Source organism: Oryza brachyantha, chromosome 5 (assembly GCF_000231095.2).
Source record: "Oryza brachyantha chromosome 5, ObraRS2, whole genome shotgun sequence".
Lineage (NCBI taxonomy): Eukaryota > Viridiplantae > Streptophyta > Magnoliopsida > Poales > Poaceae > Oryza > Oryza brachyantha.
The window spans coordinates 15,549,277-15,571,125 of NC_023167.2; the positions used below are offsets into that span (position 1 = coordinate 15,549,277).

The window sequence follows — 21,849 nt, forward strand, 5'->3', positions numbered from 1 at the left end:
ATCCATAAATTATTTTTTATTTACAAATATACTGTTTCACTTATTGTCTGAAAGAAAAGTCAACAATCATCCCCTTAGCCTAATCTGCTTGCCAACAGAAATCAGATGGTGCAAGGCGACAAACTCGACCAGATGTCCATGCCGCCTAGCTACTCTATGTTAATGACAACTAGCAATAGAATACACTGCTGCATGCTTGTCTTGTACATAGTACAACATAGGGTGGATTAATCGCGTGATCAACGTGCAACATAGTACGTATATATTAAGATGATGTTCCCGTCGCCATTGATTAATCGCGTACATAGGGTGGATTAATCAAATTGGCAACTGGTCGTCCTCCGATCTGATGCTAGATTGCATCATGTAATTAGCATCCACTTTTTAAGGGTATAACTCACAACACACACGAATACATACTATCACGTACGTGCGTGCGCGTCCCTAACACATGCTTAGAATTTTAGGGTGCATATGTGTGTGAGGAAAAAAATCTCCGAGCAAGATGCACGAGTTAGGATCCTATGGATCGAACTCGCTTGGACGGCTAACCAACCGAGCACCGCTCGGTTCTCGTAATTAGCATCCACTTGCAGAGTTCAAGTCCAAGCTTATCAGGCTGCAGCGGCCTGCACGGAGGGAGATGACTACTGGTGAAGGTAGTTTATCGGGTTACTAAATATGATATTTTTTCCGTACGATATATGATAAAATCGAGATCCTATCAGTTTTTTTTTAAAAATATATAGTTTATACATAAAAATTGTAATATGTCTTATAAATTTAAACATACAAATAATATTGATTATGGTGTAAGTGTAAGTGAGTTTGTTTTCAACTTAAGCACACTTAATCACATTATTTGTAGTCTATCTTATTTCAACTAATACTTTGTAGGATCACTAGGACATGATCCTAAGTAAAAATTCGGCAGAATCGTATGAACCTAAAAGATAAGACCATGATACTATAAAAATTTACGATATTATTAAATCCACCCTTAAATACTACCTCCGCTCTGAAATAAGATTATTTTTCAGTTTTTTGATATAATGTTTTGACTCTTCGTTTTATTTGAAATTTTTTTGCGTCAACATTTTTATTCTTACTAGATGATAAAAACAACTAATTTTTTTAAGTCTTTGTATAAATTTTTTAAATAAGACGAAACACGGAAAAACGACAAATAAAGTTATTATGAGACGGACGTAGCATAAGCGATTATAGGGATGTGTCTGAAAGTGCGGATGGGTATTATTTTGGTCTGATAGCATCAGGATGCCCACAAACTTGGTGTTCATGTGACCTGATATATATATATCATAGGAACTATGTGCATAAGTGCATTGCCATCATAATGACAATTACAGTCTTGTATTGAATTGTTTCTGATTTCGTTGTCAACTTCATGGATGAGGAACATGAACACATAAATTATCTGATGCTTCATGTTGATCCTAACTTTAGGCTTCAAATATGTTTCAAAAGCGACAAGTTGGTATTAATGTGAAGGAGTTGACCAGGATCCGAACCTTAATCCAGATTCCTTGCCTATTGGGTATTTGGATGGTCACACATTTCAGGGTTCATGTTTTAATTCGGTGTGAAGTCTGAAATTTCGAGTCTGCCGGTGGATCTTCCCTTGGCAGGCTGTGTCTCCAGCCAAAAACTTGTGGCAAAAATTTGTTCAGATTTAGCAAAACCGCTTTAATTTTTTCTTAAATCTTACACTTCTTTTTTGAAAAATTTAGACTTTCTTTTTCTTTTTAGAGGATTTTTTTTGGGGGAAATTTCTGCCCCGTAGAACTTCATCTGTGGATTCCAACATATTGAACGTTACACACACAAAAAGAAACAAATCTCACTCGTGTTCACCTCACAGTTGCAACAATTTAAGCACACACTGTTCACCTACCATTATTTTATCACGGAATCTAATCGAAAACCTTGCTAGATTTGAAACAAATCAATCTCGCCAAAATTCATGAACTCATCAATGTCGACGAACGAGCTGTCTCCAAATTTATCCCAGTTCAAGTTGTCGATCAAAGGCTCCATAGCCAGCGACGCACAAGAAGCATCGTCGGCCGGCGAACTCACCGCCGACGCCGGACGCGAGTCTACTGGCTCCTCTTTGGTCATCATCACTCCGGAGTCCTCCCTGTCTTGCTCCGGCGACCGCATGGACTGCGGCGGCGACGACGACAGTGTGGTCTCGCTCAGGACGCCGCCGTTGCTGTCAGAGGAGTAGAGCAGAGGCGGCGCGCCGCTGCTCGCGGTGGCCGACCCGAAGTTGATGACGAAGTGCCGCGAGCTTGCGGCGTCGTCGTCGTCGACGTCGTCCACGGCGGCGGCCGCCGTCTTGCCGCTGCAGGTGTGCTCGCCGAAGTAGGTGATGACGTAGAGGGAGGGATCGTCCTCCGACTGCTGGACCTGCCTCGTGGCCTTGCAGCCGTCGTCTTCCTTGTAGCTGCACCGGAAGTAGAGCCTTGGGTGCTTGCTGTTCTTGATGTCCTTCTGCCCGTACTTCCTCCACAGGAAACCGTCCTCCGACGTCCGCGCCGTCTCCACCCTCGTCGCCGGCGCCGCTCCGCCGCCGCCCACTCTGCGATTTGCGAAAACGAATTAAAGATCTCGCGTTCAGTCGCCGGCCGGCTCGATCGCCTGCTCGCCGCAGTAAACGTGACGTCCGTCGTATGTTAGTTACCTTCTCTTCCGCGTCGCCTGAGCGGCTGCTGTCTTGCGCTTCACGCCGCAGGCGGCGGCGGCACCGCCCCCTGTCGACGACTCGGCCTCGTCGCCGCGCATCACGGCGAGCGCGCGGTCGCAGCAGCGCAAGATCTCAGCGGCGAGGCTCTGCAGGCCGCCGTGCGCCGGCGGGAGCGACGCTCCCTGGAGCAGGGCTTCCAGGGCGGCGGCGGACTCCCGCCCCTGCGCTATCAGCTCCGACGCCACGGAAGCCGCCGGAGTAGCACCAGTGGCAATTAGCGCCATATGCAACCGCCACCGCAACCCACAAACCTAGCCACTCGATCGTTCTCCCTGCTAGCGAGTCCCGATCGAGTCGCCGGCTGGCTTGCCGCCGCGATGTGCAGAAAAGGTGGTGGATTTATAGCAGCAGCTGGCTGAAGAGGAAGCAGAGACGAAGAGCAAAAAAATAATAAAAAAATGCCGATTAAATGATATCGAAAGCGTGTTTAGTTGCACGCGTTAGTTACTCACTAATTAACTCACTGCGTGCCATGGATGCCGTCGTGTCGTTCATGTCATCAGGTGGCGCAGCTTTGTACTGAATCTATGAACAGTACTATGTTACACTCCTCCTTCCCAATCTGGCATAATTAAAATGTACCAGGGTATCAACTATATATCTCGACTGGTAACATTCTAACAAGAGAGCATGAGACACGAGTTGAACTTACTACTACTATTCTAACGAGGTTACTCTTCTCCCCTTTGTGTGTCCTAAAAACTCTAATCGATCTCTTCTCTGTTGTATGCAATGCTGAATCAAACACATCATTGTGTCCAACTCTTTCCATCATGGTGACCCACCTCAACTGTCCTCATGGTCAAGTCTTGCATGACCTGACTCTCATTGAGCCAATATAGCTCGAACCATTCCACCCTCTACGACCGACACGGTTTCAATAGAAGAACATGCATAAAATTGTGCTCCTGACTCGATCCTCTAGGTTCTTAATTTGTACCTCCGTGACCTGACACATATTTACCGAGCACCTTCGATCAATCTTGTAGATGATAGACGTAGCCAATCTGACCCTACTAGACATCTCTTGTAGTTTTATCTAGCCTGATGGTTGAACCATGGCTTCTGTGATATGTTCGACTTGTTGATCTAACCGCTCTCATTCTAAAATGCCTGCATGTTGCTTGTATGCTGCCGTTGTATCAATCTGTCATGCAATGACCTCATTAACACCTCCAAAACAACCTTAGAATCTATCGGTCCCGACTTCCGACTGACCACCCACCAATCTAGTGTGAGCCTAAAGCTTATGAATCTCCATACCATCTTCCTAGCCGCTAAAAAAACCCAAGCACTACATCTAGCTGCCTCCCCGCAGACCATAGGTTACCAAAAGGTCCGGACCACCTATATAGAGTGTTTGACTCCACCTATCGAGTCATTAATCACCTCTAACTTCAATCAATCCTAAGTGTCACGTTTGGCCATCTTTCCATTAAAAGTATCTCATTGAGCGGTTCGAGTCGCTCGCTCAAAGTAGCAGAATCCCCCTAACCAATCCATTGATCATTGACATGCTCCACCTTGTGCACATGCCCCTCCATAGACCTCAAATGTGGGAGGTATGATGTGTGACACCTCCATCCATGGATGTTTCTCCATCACCAAGCTTCACTTGTTAGAAAATCAACATTGTAGTCAAACATGAAAATATACGAGAGAGGATCCAAACTTGATGATAACACTGATGCATGATATTTTTCAGCTATAGCCGACATCTCATGGCACTATTTATAGGTGCTCGATCATCCCCGATCCAACATAATTACACCATTATCATGGTATTAATGAACCTCGACCGACAATGCTGCCAACTAGACGTTCTCTCAGCTATTCAAAGTTTTCATACAGTTGTGATAGGCGTGACCTTCTATTTAAGAGAGAGAGCTACGATAAGAGTTTGACTCTAATACTATCATAACACCTATTATAACTTCAAATTCTATTTGTATCTGACTTTGTACACATATTCAACACAAACTCTAACAGTATCAATTGATTCTTCTCGTAACTCCACTACACATCATAAACCAATATTGGAGTTAGAAGATATACCGATAGTTTGTTTGCATAGAGTTAGACAACTTTCTATTACCAAATACCTCTAGCTCTATGCAAACAGGATAACATATTGGAGTCTCACTAGCCATTGCTCGGAAAAGGATAGCATACATCTCAGGCGAGCGATAACATGAGAAATCATAAACATACCCTAATTTCTATATTACGAACTACAGGCACATTTCTCGATCAAGAGTGTGTCTACATGTCACTAGCCATTGCTCGGGAAACGATAGCATACATCTTAGGCGAGCGATAATCACGAGAAGGACGCACAGAATAGGATTGGAGGAAAAAAAACTCTACCACAGCCGCCACCGCCACCATCCCACCGCTGCCACAACATCCTCCTGCAATCTATAAAGTAAGACTTTCTAGCATTGGTAGATTTATATAAATTCTAATGAATCTAGAAATATATACGAATAATATACATTGGTCAATAAATAAATATAGGTTTAGTCAAAATGTTTTATAATATGAAACAGAGAGAGTGTATTCTAGATTATACTCTCTCCAATCTTTTATGTTTGATGTTGTTAGACATTAGGCATATGTTTGACTATACAAAATATGAATCATGCTTAAAATTTGTTTAGTGATAACATAAATCACAATAAAATAAATAATAATTACAAACTTTATTTTAAATAAAAAACAAATGATCAAACATAGATATAGATATCAATAATGTCAAACACATAACATCAAATCAATTGAATATATGTATATATAAAGAGGCTATATGAATGCACGGCAGACTTTCTACTTTATCTTATTAGTTTTCCATTTGCTTCTGACATCATCCAACAATATGCTATTGTTCGTGATGGTAATAGATCGATTTAGGATGTGTTTGGTTCCAAGGATATAATGGGTTGGGATAGAGCCAACACATCCTTGACCCTGTTTGGTTGGTGGATGGGTGGGATGGGTTGGATCCAGGAGAGAAATATTCCTCTCAGATCCATGTCCAATCCATCCCACCAAAATGGTGGGACGGATCCGTCCCAGGACGACCATGACACACAGAGAGGGTGCCCATTTTATTTATTAAATTTATTTAAAATATATTACTTATATAAATATACATCCAATTACTTTAAGTTATTCATATATTAATCCTAGTATTTAATATTTTATTTTGGATATGAGAGGTAACATTTATCCCATCTCATCCCTTCAAGCAAACAAAAAACAGTTCCAACCCATTCCATCTCATCCCTCCCACCAAACAAAAAACAGAGTCCAACCCATCCATCCAACCAAACAGAAAAATAGAACTAACACATCCTACAATCTAGGGATGAAGCCAACCCAACCCACCTCATCCACGAACCAAACGCATTCTTAAAGTACCCGTGCACAACAATATGCACGATAGCTCTGAACTGTCACATGGCCATGCTGTCCCCAAGAGATGAAAAATATTCTTCACATGACCATGGGGAAGCAGCACGGTACGTACTCCAACCTAGCTTTCCTGTAGCTAAACGTGTTTTACATGAACAGTTTTAGAAATAAAACAATTCTCTGCACGCTGTATCTCCTGAATATTGAATCTCTTTAACTGGAAGCTTCCAGCTGTTGTAGAAGGTGAGGCTCCAAATAGGAATAAAAACAAACATGCATCCACTCTTTTAGACTCTTGAAGTCCAATCGAATTTAACTGCGGCCATTAGATTCGAATGGAGATCTGTAGTGGGCATTCATTCTCTTCAATCGCTGTGGTGATGCTTAGAAACAAGGACATTGTGTTCTTTTGTGTAGTTTTTCCTAGATTATTCCTCGGTTTTTGTGTGCATATTTTTCGAACCTATAAGACAACATCTACGTGCTAGGGTGGCTTAGAGTCTTTTTTTTTAAAGCCAAAATTTGCCTTACCAAAATGTTAGCATTCTAAATAGTGATTTGGCAATATTTCGTTTGCTACTAGAACTTGCGCGCCTCTGCACCACACACATGTTGCAAAAATCTGGTAATGCCAAAAAAAAAAAAAAAACTAGGCTAGATTTTGGCTTGGTAGCAAACCAAATCAACTCTTGCAAAATCCAAGTTAAGTTTACAACAAGTTATATATCTACCTCATGAGTCCTAAGATAACTTTAAAAGGATGATTATTGCGGTCTGGCAATTGCAATGGGAAGCTACCTGCAACATGTTTGCCAGAAGCGATCTATAGATCACTCACTTTGGGAAACTACGTACTACAACCTGAAGAACGCTAGCTGAGGAGAAACTAACCGAGTTTAATTAGGCCAATAATCTCCACTACTTCCATGACTGTGGAGACAACTCATTGTAGTCATAGGCTCCATAACTAGACACACTTGTGGACATGATTCTTGTGCTCTCATCAATGGAGGGAGCTTCTTCTTCCTCCTCCTCCTTCAACATCGCCGTGTCTGCATGAGGATCCATTGGTGAGGACATGGATGCCTTTGTGAAATCCAGCACCTGGGAAGTACTGCTTGAGCTGGGCTGATCTGGGAGCAATGTGTTGCAGGTATGCTCGTTGGTGAGGGTGACCGTGAACTCTGGAGGGTGCTTCCTGTTCGCTTGCTGCACATATTTCTTTGCCTGACACTTGCGCTCATCACTGTAACCGCATCTGTAGTACAACCTGCAGTAGTGCAAATGAATTGGTTTAACATTGTTACATAATCTTATGTGTATGGATTATCAGTTTTGCAGTTGATACACTTATCTTTCAAGAAAGCACAGCGGAATGAATATCCATTCATTAGTCAAACACAGTTGTGTGAGAGTTAATGTGCACCAAAATGCAGTGAATAAACTAGCACACCTTTTGTTTGAGTTTATTTGTAGGAGGTGCAGTTTTAGTTAATATATGGGCACACTCTCGTAGTCAAAAATTAATCCTTTAGTACAGTTTGTGAACAGTTATTTGATAATGATTTTTGTGTAATTAGATGGACTTCAGACAACTTTTCATGTCTACACACATATGAATACATGGACATGGTCTCTTTAGATGATATTTAAGCAAATGAGGAGACATCCCCTCTCTCGAGGGATTAAAAGAGTTTAATTTCTTCCATGCAAGCACTGCACTTACCATGCCATATCAATTAGTATATCTTACTTCCTAGTGCACTGTACTCATATGGTACTACCTCCGTCCTATAATAATCTCATTTTTCGTTTTTTCGTGTCCAGCGTTTGACCATTCGTCTTATTTGAAATTTTTTTGCGATTAATATTTTTGTTCTTACTAGATGACAAAACATGAATAGTACTTTATGCGTGACTAATTTTTTTAAGTTTTTATACAAAATTTTCAAATAAGATGAATAGTCAAACGTTGGACACGGAAAAACGAAAAATAAGGTTATTATGGGACGGAGGTAGTATATGTCTCTCGATACGTATGTTCCATGTGATTTTTCAGTGTTCTCATTTATTTAAATGAATTAATTACCTTCAAAACTAAATATAAACAATACTTTTAATTTGAAAAGGATTTCCAGAAACTTTGCTTACTAAAATTTTCTCGTCTTATTTAGGTACTAAGAACTGCACATATATATTTAACCTCAAATCATACGATCATGGTGCTAGCGCTCAAGGTAATTTGATATGTAATCATAAGAAAGCCTTGCGACACTTTCTACGAATTACTTTCCAATTAGAAGCAGATACTTTATTCTGCTAAAAGTTGTGCCAAAAAAAATGAGAGCTTATTGTTTGCAACTATAATTGACCATTTGAAAGAAAACTTAATTAGGTTCATTATTCTGCCCACCCAATGTGAGGTATATGCATAGGTCCTTAAAATGGTTCAAAGGTAGAGCTCAGCATGGTCTATTAGATAATGAACATCATTTAGACACCATCTCCTTATAACATTTGAGACAGCAAATGCCCCCCTTTTCCATATCCTACAAAATTTCCTTTTATAGATGCCAAGAAATATGGTTAAGGTGGTGTGAAGCTTAACACTAACATTCATGTTTTTCTCTCCTCCCCTCTCTCTTCTATATCAGCAAATTTATCTAGCCGTGTACATGCTCTAAATGCACCATGAGGATGTTTGATCAAAGGGCCCACATCAGTGATCTTGTTGTGATCCGTTTGCTGTCACTATCTATTAATTGCTCTAATTAAGCAATACCCCCTTTTTCATGAGACGCTACAAACAACTAGGGTTGAATCAAAATTTCTGCATCATTAACAGAAGAGAACTATGATCCATATTTAAGGTAATGCTAAATATTCAGAAACTGAATCAATGAAAACTCCATCAGAAATCCATGAATCAATGGTTACTTTGGAAATTCAGTATTGAGGATCGTCTTCTCGCCATATTTCCTCCAGTGATACCCATCATTTTCTGGTGTCGTAGTAGTAAATATCCTCCTTCTGAAACAAAAAAAAAGGAAGACAATATAAACATAAATCATGTAATTAACTTGCCAACAAGTTTCCTAACCATGAAATAATATAGATCCAGCCGTTACTACTCGCGTGAGAAGCAAAGCATACATATATGCATCAAGCCCTCCCTAATAGTCTGAGTGGGGCAGAACAAAACCCAGCTAGTTTGAAGGTACTAGATCCAGATTTCTTTCGGCATAAATTAACCACTCATTTTAATTTTCCTGTTCCATCAAAGCAAGCTAATTAATAGTTGGAGACAACAAGAAAGCAAATTAATGAAGTAACAGCGTAAATATGGAACGGGTTGATGTCTATATGATTCAAATTCCAAATGGAACACATACAGATAGATCTACCCACTAATTCTAGTTCTTATCTCGTTCAAATGATCAAATCCTCATAGATTTGCATCCTAAACTCCTAATCAGTCCAATATCTGTGTACGGCAAGCGATAGGAGAAGAAGAGAGACCACACATAGTGCATGGTTTACTGCACTTACCGCGGATGCTCCTCGCCATGCTTGCCTCGCCGGTGCGTCGTCCTTCTGGCGCGGGTGCTGCTGCGACCGCCGCCGCCATCGGAGGTCACGGCGCCTGGCCCGCCGGCGCCAGAGGAGGAGCCGCGGTGCTGATCTCTCTCCGACTGGAGGGCGTAGAGCGAGGAGTCGAGGGACATGGAGATGTCCCTCACGCTGGTCAGCGCGTCGTCGCGGCAGCCAAGCTGCACCGGGAGGCGCCCCAGCTGCTCGCCGAGCAGCTTTACCAGGTCACTGCCCTTCTGGAGCTCCTGGATGGCAGCGTCCCTTTGGTCCAGCGGCGACGGCGGCGACGGCGACCTCTCAGAGTTGGGCATGCGCGTCGCCATTGGGGAGAGCTAGCTGAGATGCAGTAGCTTTTCGGCAGGTGGAGACGATGTCAGGTTGGTTTTGGACCAGGGGTCTTTTCTCGACACTTGTTTACTGGCTGGCTTAGCTATCTAAGATATATAGGAGTAGATCAGTAGTCTAGGGAGTTTAACTTTTAAGCTACTCTCTCCGTTACACATTATAAGTGATTTTAACTTTCTGTTTGTAATGTTTGACTACTTGTTTTATTTAAAAAATTTGAAAGTATTATTTTTTTGTTTATCTTTTGTTTATTATTAAAAGTACTTTAAGTATTGCTTATATATTTTTATATTATTTGCACTGAATTTTTAAATAAGACGAATGGTCAAAAATTATAAGTGAATAGTCAGAATCCTATATATTATGGGACAAAGGTAGTAATAAATTAACTTAACAAATAACAAACCTTTTTTATAAACATACTCCATTTGGTAAAATTATTTGTTATTTAGAATAAGATTTAATCAAACCATCGAAATTCCATCCATGATATCAATAATATCTTAAAGCTTAGTTTAAATATAAAGCAAATGATATATATAGATTTTTTTTACATGAACTATCATAATGTCGTAACCTTATTAGGTTTTATAAATTGTTTTAATATAAATTTGGTTGTCAGAATGTTATAATTTTAACCAAATCTTATACCAATAGATAACTATTTTTGACTGGAGAGAGTATGTAATTGCCCATAATCAACTTTTATCATTTGAATAAGAACCAACTCTAATTCTAGAGGAGGTTTAGTGTTGAGGTACCTTAAAAAAACCAGCATACTCCTATCTACATACTATTTTAAAATAGGCTAGTGACGGTGATAAGTGTTAAATATGCCCACCACCACTAATTCCCTCCTTTTGTGGAAAGGAGAAAAAAAATGAAAACATGGAGTTGGATGGCTCACATGCAATGGAGGATCTAGTCAACGAGATTAGGAGGGTCTGAACAAGTTAGATAGAGCTCCAGTCCCCTTTTATATTGATCTTCGTCATAAAATTTTAGGAGTGGTTTTTCTGGGGGCTCCAATGACTTTAACGGGGGACAGTGGGGGCTCGAGCCCCCGCCGCCCCTATGTTAGATCCGCCTCTACTCACATGTCAGCTATGGCACTATCAATCAATTTCTTACTTTTTTAGGATGAGAAATGACACGTGGAAAGTGAAAAAGACATGGGGCAAAATGAGTCCACAATAAATATATGTACAAAGTCAAGAAATAATACATGTATAAAGTGATGATAATACCATATCAATTATAATTTTTTTAATTTTGCAGCACGTAGGTAATATGCTAGTTTTTAACAGAAATTTATATACACCACACTTATGGCTTTTCTCCGATAAAAAAAAAATCTATCGATGCATACTGCACCTACGTACGTATATGTATGGACAATAAAGTGGAGCCACGGAGAGCTAACCTCATATAAAAAACGTAAGGGTGACAAACAAACAAGTTTGAAGGTATTCATACAGTACTTCTTCAGCCAAGATTTTTTTTTTTGGCATCAACACCGCACAATCGTCATAACCTATCTCCATAAGTATCATGAGGTCGTTTTCCATGAAAACAAAATATATAAAAAATTCAATAGCTATGAAAAATCTTCATTGTGGACAAGCCTTTTTTTGCCCCTGGAACAGAGTCAACGATTGAACTTAGATTCAGAGATGATGCCTAGAAATATATTAGGCGATTCCATCAACATCCATTTTACCTCTTTTTGTTGAAGGTACATTAATAAAATCAAATGTCAATGTTCATGAAAAGAAAACAAAATTTTATAGAGTCATATAATGAAAGAGGAGAAATGACGTAAACTAATTTTTATGCTAAAGACAAATATGACAATAATTGCTAGCATAATTAAATGTGACGTTGAAAGCAGGAACATACAACATGGATTCACACTGTAGTTTAGACAAACTAGAAAAGAAGCAGGGTAAAATCAACCTCGTAGGAATTGTGGTGTAGTATGTACTAAAATGCACTCCTTACAAAGGTTGGTGTACTTAGCTTGTATATAATAATGGTGAGTACTATAGCCTCGAAGCATACCATTACAAGTGAACATCATAATTTGACCTATGGTGTGCAAGACTCTAAGCATATCATCATTTCATTGAATTTTCACTATATGACCTGTTTGAAAAGATATTTAATATATAGACCCTAACAAAAAAACTTCCGCTAAAAATGGACCTTAACTTTAGTGGCAATATTGATAACGTTGATGTCCAACATGCATTTCAACGTTATACATTTTGTATTCGAGACTTTGTTATGCTAGCTCTGATGTCCACCTCGATAGATGGTCTAGTGGTTTGGATGGTCTAGTGGTTGGTGCCCTTCTACCTATCATAAGGTATTGGGTTCGACTTGAACTATGTGTTTCTAACGTTATCTTTTTTCAAATAGGAAAAAAAACACCGTTAACATGGATTGCCAGTGTGCAAGGCACGAACTGCCGAGAGGCTGGACTTTAGGGCATCCCCAACAGCTCATCTAAATTTGGTTCTCTATATCTTAGTTTGGATGATCATCTAAAACAATTTCATCCTCTATATATTATTTATGTGCTCCAACAGATCATCCATATTAGAGTATCTATATTCTAGTCTATTATATTTTATTGATACATGTAACTATCATGTATTTGTTTTATGTTTTATAGTGGCCAAAGTAGGGACAATTGGGTTCTAGATGATGGAGAGAGAACATCTAAATATAGATGTTCTCTCTCCTGATATAGAGGACATCTAAAAATAGATGATGGAATAGATGTTCTGTTGGAGCACTATTTTTACTCTCCATTTTGTATTTTTAAGATACATGATGGGATAAAAGAGTTGTTGGGATGCTCTTAACACCATTGGTGGTTCTGAGATCTGTTAGTTGAGGTTTCTACCAAAATCCATTTACGAGTAAGCTTTTCAAGAGGGGTTTAGGATCCTCCAACTCTTAAAGTGACCATCTGACCATCCATAAACACTTTTCTCTTTCTTACTCCCAAAAAATCAAACATTAACGGTTATCCAGACCACCTGAGTTGCTACCCACGTTCTCCAACAAAACCCAAGCTTGCCCCACCCTACTCATCGATCAGGTGCTGTACATACGTCCTCTCTCCTGCGTCAGGCCTTGGACGTCAGCACAGGCAGCGTCAGCGGCGTGACGCTCGCACATCGCCGTCCATGATCTGATTGTCGATCCCCGGCAGCCGCGCGAGGTTTTTGCAGAGAAAAGTGGAAAAGTTCTTCTAAAGTTTTTAAATTTTTTTTCCAAAAACATCACATCAAATTTTTAAACACCTAAATAAAACATTAAACATAGATGAACCAAAAAACTAATTGCACAGTTACGAAAGAAATCTTGAGACGAATCTTTTGAGCCTAATTAGCCCATGATTAGCCATACGTACTATAATAACCAACATGTGCTGATGACGGATTAATTAGGCTCAAAAGATTCGTCTCGCGGTTTCTAGGGTAGCCGTGAAATTCGTTTTTTCATTCATATCCGAAAACCCCTTCCGACATCTGGTCAAACATTTGACGTGACACTTCTTTCAAAAATTTCCTCAATCTAAGGTGGTGTTTAGATTGAGAAAATTTTTGGGAGAAGTGTCACGTCAAATGTTTGACCGGATGTCGGAAGGGGTTTTGGGACACGAACGAAAAAACGAATTTCACGGCTAGCCTGAAAACCGCGAGACGAATTTTTTGAGCCTAATTAATCCGTCATTAGAACATGCTGGTTACTGTAGCACTTATGGCTAATCATAGACTAATTAGGCTCAAAAGATTTGTCTCAAGATTTCTTCCATAACTGTGTAATTAGTTTTTTTGATTCATCTATCTTTAATGCTTTATTTAGGTGTCCAAAAATTCGACATGATATTTTTGGAAAAAAATTTTGGGAACTAAACAAGGCCTAAACACCACCTTTATATACAAGTTTCATTTATACGGCGTGCTTGACTCGATCTTAACGGTATCGATCGGTGATATCAGGTGGCGTTTTGAATAGTACTGGTGTATGCGTGCGATAGATTTGGAGAATTTTGGAGATCGATCGATTCCCCGACAACCACCACATGGTTTCAGACTAGCCGGGAGCCTCGGGAGCATGGAACCCCAACTGGAGCTCTCGCGGAATCCGGGAAGCAACAGCAAACGGGAGCTGGAGACATCTTCTTGGGAGGTCCGTCTCTGGCGGCAGATTCGCCGGGTAGTCGATCTGCCAGCAAGCAGTATACACTACTGCCGGGTAGCCGATCTGCCGGCCAAGTGGAAGGAGCTTCAGCTTATGACAGTGCATGCACACCATCGGTTTCTCTGCGTGTCCCAACTTCCAATCACCGCCGGGTGCATCCACCGTTGACACGTATGCTTGTGTATGAACATCTGGGCAAAAATGATCACTTTCTTAAGGAGGCCATCTTTCCTTTCAGAGAAAAAACGAAACGATACGATGGGAAACAAAAAATAATTTATAAATAAAACGATATAATTAAAAATGATCTAAAACTAAGAACACCAAAGTCAACTCTAAATCTAAAATTAAAAATTTGATTTATAAGTATATATAAGCGAAAAGATGAGGATAAGTTCATTTTAGACCTAACAAACTTTCACATTTTTCTAATTAGGCACAGTGATTGAGAGACTAACTGTAGTATTTACCTAATGAACAAGTGGTACCCTTAATCCAACGTGCATTGCTTTGCTCGTGTGCTAGATCGTCTTGACTTTCCTTTAATTCCAAGTGCAGATGGGGATTAATTTGTCCCACCACCCTTTATTTTAAATTAAAAGCTTATTGCTTGTGCTTTTTATGGTAAAGGCTGGGAAAGTAAACTATTTCCTTTATTAAAAAAGTTATACTACACCAGATGAATAATTTATTCATTTAATGTAATTGGACAGTATTCATTTGTTCAATCGGCGTTGCTTTGCTAATGTGTGACAGAGGCACTCTTGACTAATTAACCGTTTAACTTGGGAGGCTCGCTCCTACTGCAGTATAAATGTAAGACCGTTCATACTGAGTGATCTGTATCTACATCGTTTTCCACTGTGCTTAACATGATAGGTAGAAGTACTATTTTATATGACAAAAAAACTATGGAAATGGTAAAAAATCCAAGTGGTCAGACCACTATCTGTGTTGTGATATACAGTATAGATGATCTTTTTAATGGCTATTTTATAATCATGTGTCTGCTCTCTCTCCTGAAAGGTGCTGATGCTTGATTGGAGCAGGTTAATTAGTAAATTAAGAAAATGTTGTTAGCATTATCCAGCAAGAGGAGGGCTTCACGTGATTGATTGTTAATCACTTTGCTGTCATGCTCTCCCTTACGAACCTTCATTGACCTATTAGGAGTTGCTTGACGCAAGTCACGCAAAGCAGCTGGCGTCAGTAATGACGATCAAATGCAGACGTAAGCATGCATGACGACACCTTAAAATGTGTACCATGCATCTGTACATTAAGCATAAGATGATAGTCCTTGTCCTTTTTTAGGTGAAGGTGTGTGGATTATCGGGGGAGGGGTAGTCAAGAAGATTAAAGGGGTTTGAATAAGTTAGACAGAGTTTCAGTCTTTATTTCTATTGATTTTTGCCATAAAATTTAAGGGGATCTTTGTGTTGGCTTCAATGACTTTAACGGGGATAGCGCAGGCTCAAGCCCCACCGCTCTCATTCTAGATCCCGGGGGTTCTAAAGTTTACTTATTTTTATAATTAAGAATAGAGATGTGCAAAATCACACTCTCAAAATTAGATCGGATAGCATGCCAAGCACCGTATTGACAAATGCCTAACTCCCACCCTCCCTCTCACATGTACATCGATCACTACTCCCTTTCATATACAATGGTGACATCCATTGCCTCTCGCGGGTTGCAAAGCGGCTCCACTTGTCATATCTTTGAGCGACGATGATGGGCTAGTGGTCTAACAAAAAGAGTAGCCTCTTCTCTACCACAATCCAAACATCAGACGCCGACAAGCCTCGGCGAGCAGCATCAACATTTGTGGCTTCCCGAGGGTTTGCTTATGGTGGATCTAGTGCCGCTCGGGCCTCGAGAAGTGGAGGCAACGTCCATGAACTCCCATGGTCACCTTTTCCCCCTTCCCCCTCCATACTGTCACCATAGGGCAATTATAGGCTAGATCTAGTAGCATAGGGGCCATGAGTGACACTCTGCCCGGGGTTTTGCCAGATCTGGCTTCCCATGCCACCTCCTATGCACCAAACTATGGTTGTTGGGAAATGGGGGAGGAGCCACCGTGTTTAAGGAATCATGGCTCTGGAAATATCCGACGGTCCATCATGGTCTTTTGCTACGTTGGCAACTTCTTCATCACCTTCGTCCTGTACCCTCTTACTCTCTCTATCGCAGCATGCTATGGTACTTAGCTATGGTAGCTCAGTACATAGGACTGTGGCTGTGTGGATGTGATTTTTTGATTTTTTTTATGCTTAACCGATTTGATTTGTGATTTGAGTTGGATTAAGTTGAGTTGAGTTGATTGAATTTTTTTATTTGAGTTGATTGAAGAATGTGTTAAACTCTACGTGAACTACATCGAAGAAATTGTCAAACCCCAAATGTTAATTAAATTCTCCATGTCTTTTGGGGAGAAAAATCAATTTTGTAATCTGATGACTCAAGCCTAGCCTTTGTGACGATCTATTTTCATAGGTGGTGAGTGGTGACCTGCATTTGAAAATTGATTTTTATGGGTAATTGTGGAACCACCTTTTTTTAACAGGGCTTTATAGTTAGATTTGACCCATTCATCCACACGTGAAAATCCCTTACGATCGCCCACGAAAATGACTTTTGCAGTAGTGTACTCGATCTTCGTGAATATCATCATTTGCCTATTGGCCTATCAGCCATAACCAAAATTTAAATTTTAAAACTTAATTTATAGTTGATTTTGTCTTTTCAATTGTAATCTATTTTTAAACTGGGCTTTTGAACTACTTTACATTGATATAAAGTTTACTCATAAATTATTTTTTGTTGCTTCGATTATTTTTCTATTGCTTATCATGTGTAGCTCACCAATGAAAGCTGAGCCACTTAGGCTGCATTCGGGAGTAGGGGTGGGAGGGTTAGTTATCCAGTGCGAAAAACGTAGTAATAGATTAGTACCTAATTAATTAATTATTAAAAACTATAAAATAGATTAATATGATTTTGTAAAACAATTTTTCTATAGAATTTTTTTGCTAAAAATACACTGTTTAGCAGTTCGGAAAACATGCGCGCGGAAAAAGAGAGTGTTTAGATAACTTAGCCATGCGGCCGAACGCGGCCTTAGACTCACCCTTTCACCAATAATCCAACAATTGTCTTCAACAGAAAGGGCGGGGTTTGATGTTGTTTCCTTAAGCAAATGCTTGGCGCCATAGCATAGCTTGTGCATGATCTTATAATGATCTGTGCGCAGATAGTAGGAAATACATGCGTATGCATGGTCAAATACGAAATGCGTTCCTAAAAAGAGAAATATTAAAGGTGCCAAGGAGCATGCATCTATATATCCAAACATAGATGACTTAGGCCTTGTTTTGTTGTGTTCTGTCGAACTATGCTTATTTCTCTAACCTTCAATTAATGGAAACAAAAATAGTTTTGAAATGAAAATGCATTATTATTTTCTTGGCCTATGCTGTTGGGCACCCAGGTAGCAAAAATAGAAATTAATAATGATGTAGTTTGTTTTTTCAATTTGAATTAGGCCCCATTTAATTTGAATCCTATAGGCTCTATTTTCTATATGAAACAAAGAATTGGATCCTATATATTAAACCTACAAAATTCCTATGGAATGCCTTGTTTTATACAAGTTTTAGTTGTTTTTTAGAAAATAGTTTTGGAGAAAAGTTAGCATGTGGTCCAACATGATGAAAACATTACATTAGTTCTATCTCTGTACTCTAATTCATGCATTTTTCTTTCGGTCTATTTGAAGAATCATTTCTGTATTTTATGTAAGATCATAGTCAGTATCTATATTTTGTGATGAACAATTGACTTATAAATTGAATGATTTGGTTTGGAAACAGTTATGGTGTTGGTGTGAGTGTGTGTGACTAATGTGGGTCAGGTTGCGATATCTGTGCCCGAAACGATTTGTTTGTCTCTATCTGTGCAAGTGACTTGAGGTCAACTGTGGTCAATGGCGAGGACCATGACTAAGTTCAGGGAAGAACCGAGGTCTGGATGGTCGGGATGCCATGTGACATGGTTGGACTAGAGTCGTGATTCTCGGAGGTCAATATCGGTCAACGGCGGTGGGAATCGTGACTAGGCTCAGGGAGGAGCTGAGATCCGGACGATCGAGGATGCCGGGTGACGATGTTGAATACGAGGTGACACATGGTGCAGGAACATCGTGTGTGATGGAATCATAACGGGCTTCACATATTGTATGTGTAAGCGCCGGAAAAATCGTGAATTAAATCGGATTAAAATGGGATGGAAAAAGAAAAAGGAAAAGTGTGCTACAGTAACCGCACAGTATTCGGACACTGTAGCGTGTCGTCCTGTAGCATGCACCGTTGCAGCGTGTTCGTCCAGGAATTTGGTTCGGCCGGCCGCGGGAGTTCGGTTCGGACAGGAGTTCGATTCGGCCGGCCGTACGTCGTTGGCTGAGTCCAAGTCTAATTGATATATTTATTTTGTTATGATTAGAGCCGAGGAGTATGTTCTCGGTATGCTTTTTGGAGATTTAGAATTAGAAAATTAGAGTTGAATAGTTGATTCTAGATCAACAATTTTGAGAGGAGTGCTGTTGTTGCACTGTGTAAATATCAGTTAAAGCAATAAAGTTGAGAGCATTCAATCTACATATTCTGCTTTCATCTACCGGTATTTCTCTGGATCTCGACGATCTGATTGGCGGCACAGGAGCGGCGTAACCAGATTGGCGGCATTGGACGGCGTTACCAGAGGTAATCGCAGGAGCGGCTAACCAGAGGTAATCTTTTATTTTCGCTAGAATATTTTTGGGTTTTGGTTTTACCTACCATTCACCCCCCTCTAGTAAACACGTTTAACTCTGTTTCCATCCTACATTTTGCACATGTTTTTCCATTCTCCATTTTATGCTTGCATTTCCATTAAAATCATACAGTTTTTATATTTCCGTATCTTGTCAATCATGTCATGTATCTCAAAAGGGACTCTTAATGTTAAAAAAACATATGTTATCCAAATTCCATCTCTCTCTTATTGTTTCATACTTTAGAAACACAATAATTTTATCGTTCGTACATAGATTAGAAGAGGAACAATATACATTTCGTAACACAGAAACTATAAAAGCAGCTGCACCAAACGGGTTTATCACATATGTACATTCATACTCCATTGCAATAGCACCAAAAGAAATGTAAACATGAGCAGCTTGTTGGAAACTTCTAGACACTTCAAACTCGAATGGTATGCCGTAAATGTGCAAGTGCCTAAGTTAATTATATAATCCTCATCAAGGAGCATTTTAATTATTACATGCATCACCTCATATATCTGAGAAGCCTGAGTGACTGGTGAGTGCTCATGATTCACAAACCAACATTGCTTCCCGGCGATTTCTACATGACCCGATTAATTAATAATTAATAACCGTAATTAGAACTACTGCAAATTCGCGAATACCTGAAAAAAAAATTCTAATCCAGATAGCTGGTGAAATTTTATCTATAACTCTGTACTGGCGCGCCGTCGTCTCGATCAAGTAGACCAAGAGCAGCTGAGAGCTCATGAAAGTAGATGAGTTCATCCATGTCAAACAAGCTCTCGCCGTCCAGGAGGAACCCATCCATGGGTTTCAGGTCCGGGAGCCCCGGCACCGGCGGCGTTGACTCCATGATCGGTTCATCATACACGTTGACTGTGCACGGCAAGCTCGAATCCTGCGATGAATCGCTTTTGATCCGGGCGTCGTCGCCGGAGCACGGCCAGCATACGGAAGCATCGCCGCTGGAATTAGCGAAGCTGATGACCAGCTGCGCCGCCGACAGCTCCTCGCTGGAGTCAACGATCGCGGCGGCGGCGTCGTCATTACCCGGGCGGCAGGTGTGCTCGCCGAAGTAGGTGATGTCGAAGGAGGGGTCGGTTTCCGACTGCTGGATCTGCTTCGTCGCCGGGCAGCCATGGTCGTCCTTGTAGCTGCACCGGTAGTAGAACCTCGGGTACTTGCTGTTCTTGATCTCCTTCTGCCCGTACTTCCTCCATAGGAAGTTGTCATCCATGGTGGCTTTCCTCTGAACCCTTCCTCCATTTCCTCCACCATTGCTCGCCCTGCACGATCAAATTACACATAGGTTAAGATCAATCATCACCAGAGATTAATTAGGCCCACATGCAGAGCAATTAATCAAAGCAAATTAAACCCCTGGACGATCAAATTACACATAGGTAAAGATCAGTCATCACCTGATCCTTTTGGAACTCGGTGCGGCGCCAGCCGAACGGCGCTCCGGCTTGCGCTTCCCGCCGCTTCTGGCAGCAGCGTCGTCCTCCTCCGCGCCGGCGGCGACGGCGTGCAGCTTGGCGAGCGCGCAGTCGAAGCAAAGGAGGATCTGCTCGGCGAGAGCCACAGTGTCGTAGAGCGTCGACGAGCCCGTCGAGCCGGCCGCCGTCGCCTGTACGCATCCGATCAGGAGATCGTGCAGACGTGCCGCCGACTCCCTCCCCTCGGTCACGAGCTGCGTCGGCAACGCGTTGAGCTCCCCGGCGGCGAGAGCCATAGTATGCGCCATTGCTCTTAGCCACTCTTAGCTAGTAGCTACGACCTTTTCTTGGTCAAGCAGCAACAAATTTGCGTTTCAGTCTAGTCCGAATTCTGCGTTGGATCCTGCGTACACGGACTTTCCGTATTTATAGGAGTTGCTCGCAGCTAGGAGAAAGATTATCAAACTCCAAGTTGGAAGCTCTATTTTAATCATTTGGGATTAACAACAATAATTAAGGAGTTAGTAAGATCAGTAGTGAGTTCTTAAGCTGGACCGTGCCCACTTGGACAGGTTAAATTAATCACCGGCTTAAGTAAGGGTGCAACGTACCGTGCGTTGACCAAAATATTAGAATCCCAAATTGCGTGAGCTATCAATTTAAAAAGGCTATGTCTTATATCCTACAAGCTAGAACCGAGTGCCTATAACTACAATTTGTCGCCATGCAATACTTGAGAGTGGCCGCCCATGTGGATCTGATGCTCTTGATTAGACATTATAAGTAGCAAAGTTTCAGTAAATCAGGATGAAAATTACGTGAAAGTCAACTCTAACCTACCAACCTAACCTAGTGGCAGTTGTGTTTGCTAATTATGTCCTTATTATATATGGACAGCATGAACGTTTTCATAAACATAAGGAATCCAGGCAAGATTTGTAAATTAACGGTGTATCATCCTCATAATTTATAGCAAGAGGTGGCCATGTGCAGTAGATTATGGAAATTGAAATTTCTCACTATGGAGTAATGTTAGTTAATTAGTTTAGTACTACAAACACATTTGACATGTGCGATATACACACTATATGCATGTTTAGTACCACATGCTACAGGGATAATACTTTTACAATTTAAGTAATTTTATAGTTCTTAAAAACGTATCAGGATCGAGGCACAGTTTTTTTCTATGTAAATTTGGTACCTCTCGATAGCTTAGGTAATATGAGATACCAAATTTCTTG

At 40.7% G+C, this 21,849-nt stretch overlaps 2 protein-coding genes and 1 pseudogene across 2 annotated transcripts; all 3 read right to left on the reverse strand.

The window, feature by feature from the left end:
• Positions 1–1,871: 1,871 nt before the first annotated feature.
• LOC102700343 lies at positions 1,872–2,994 on the reverse strand (annotated as a pseudogene).
• A 3,927-nt stretch (positions 2,995–6,921) lies between these two features.
• On the reverse strand, positions 6,922–10,098 carry LOC102700624 (WRKY transcription factor 55-like). Its single transcript, XM_015837607.1, has 3 exons — positions 9,734–10,098; positions 9,122–9,211; positions 6,922–7,454 (listed from the first exon to the last, which is right to left on the reverse strand). Exons 1-3 carry the CDS (start codon positions 10,096–10,098, stop codon positions 7,103–7,105), a joined length of 807 nt encoding a protein of 268 aa, XP_015693093.1. The 3' UTR covers positions 6,922–7,102.
• Positions 10,099–19,565: 9,467 nt separating this feature from the next.
• Positions 19,566–20,913, reverse strand: LOC102700901 (WRKY DNA-binding transcription factor 70-like). Its single transcript, XM_040524379.1, has 2 exons — positions 20,588–20,913; positions 19,566–20,452 (listed from the first exon to the last, which is right to left on the reverse strand). The coding sequence occupies exons 1-2, from the start codon at positions 20,911–20,913 to the stop codon at positions 19,846–19,848; spliced, it is 933 nt and encodes a 310-aa protein (XP_040380313.1). The 3' UTR covers positions 19,566–19,845.
• Between the last annotated feature and the right edge of the window lie 936 nt (positions 20,914–21,849).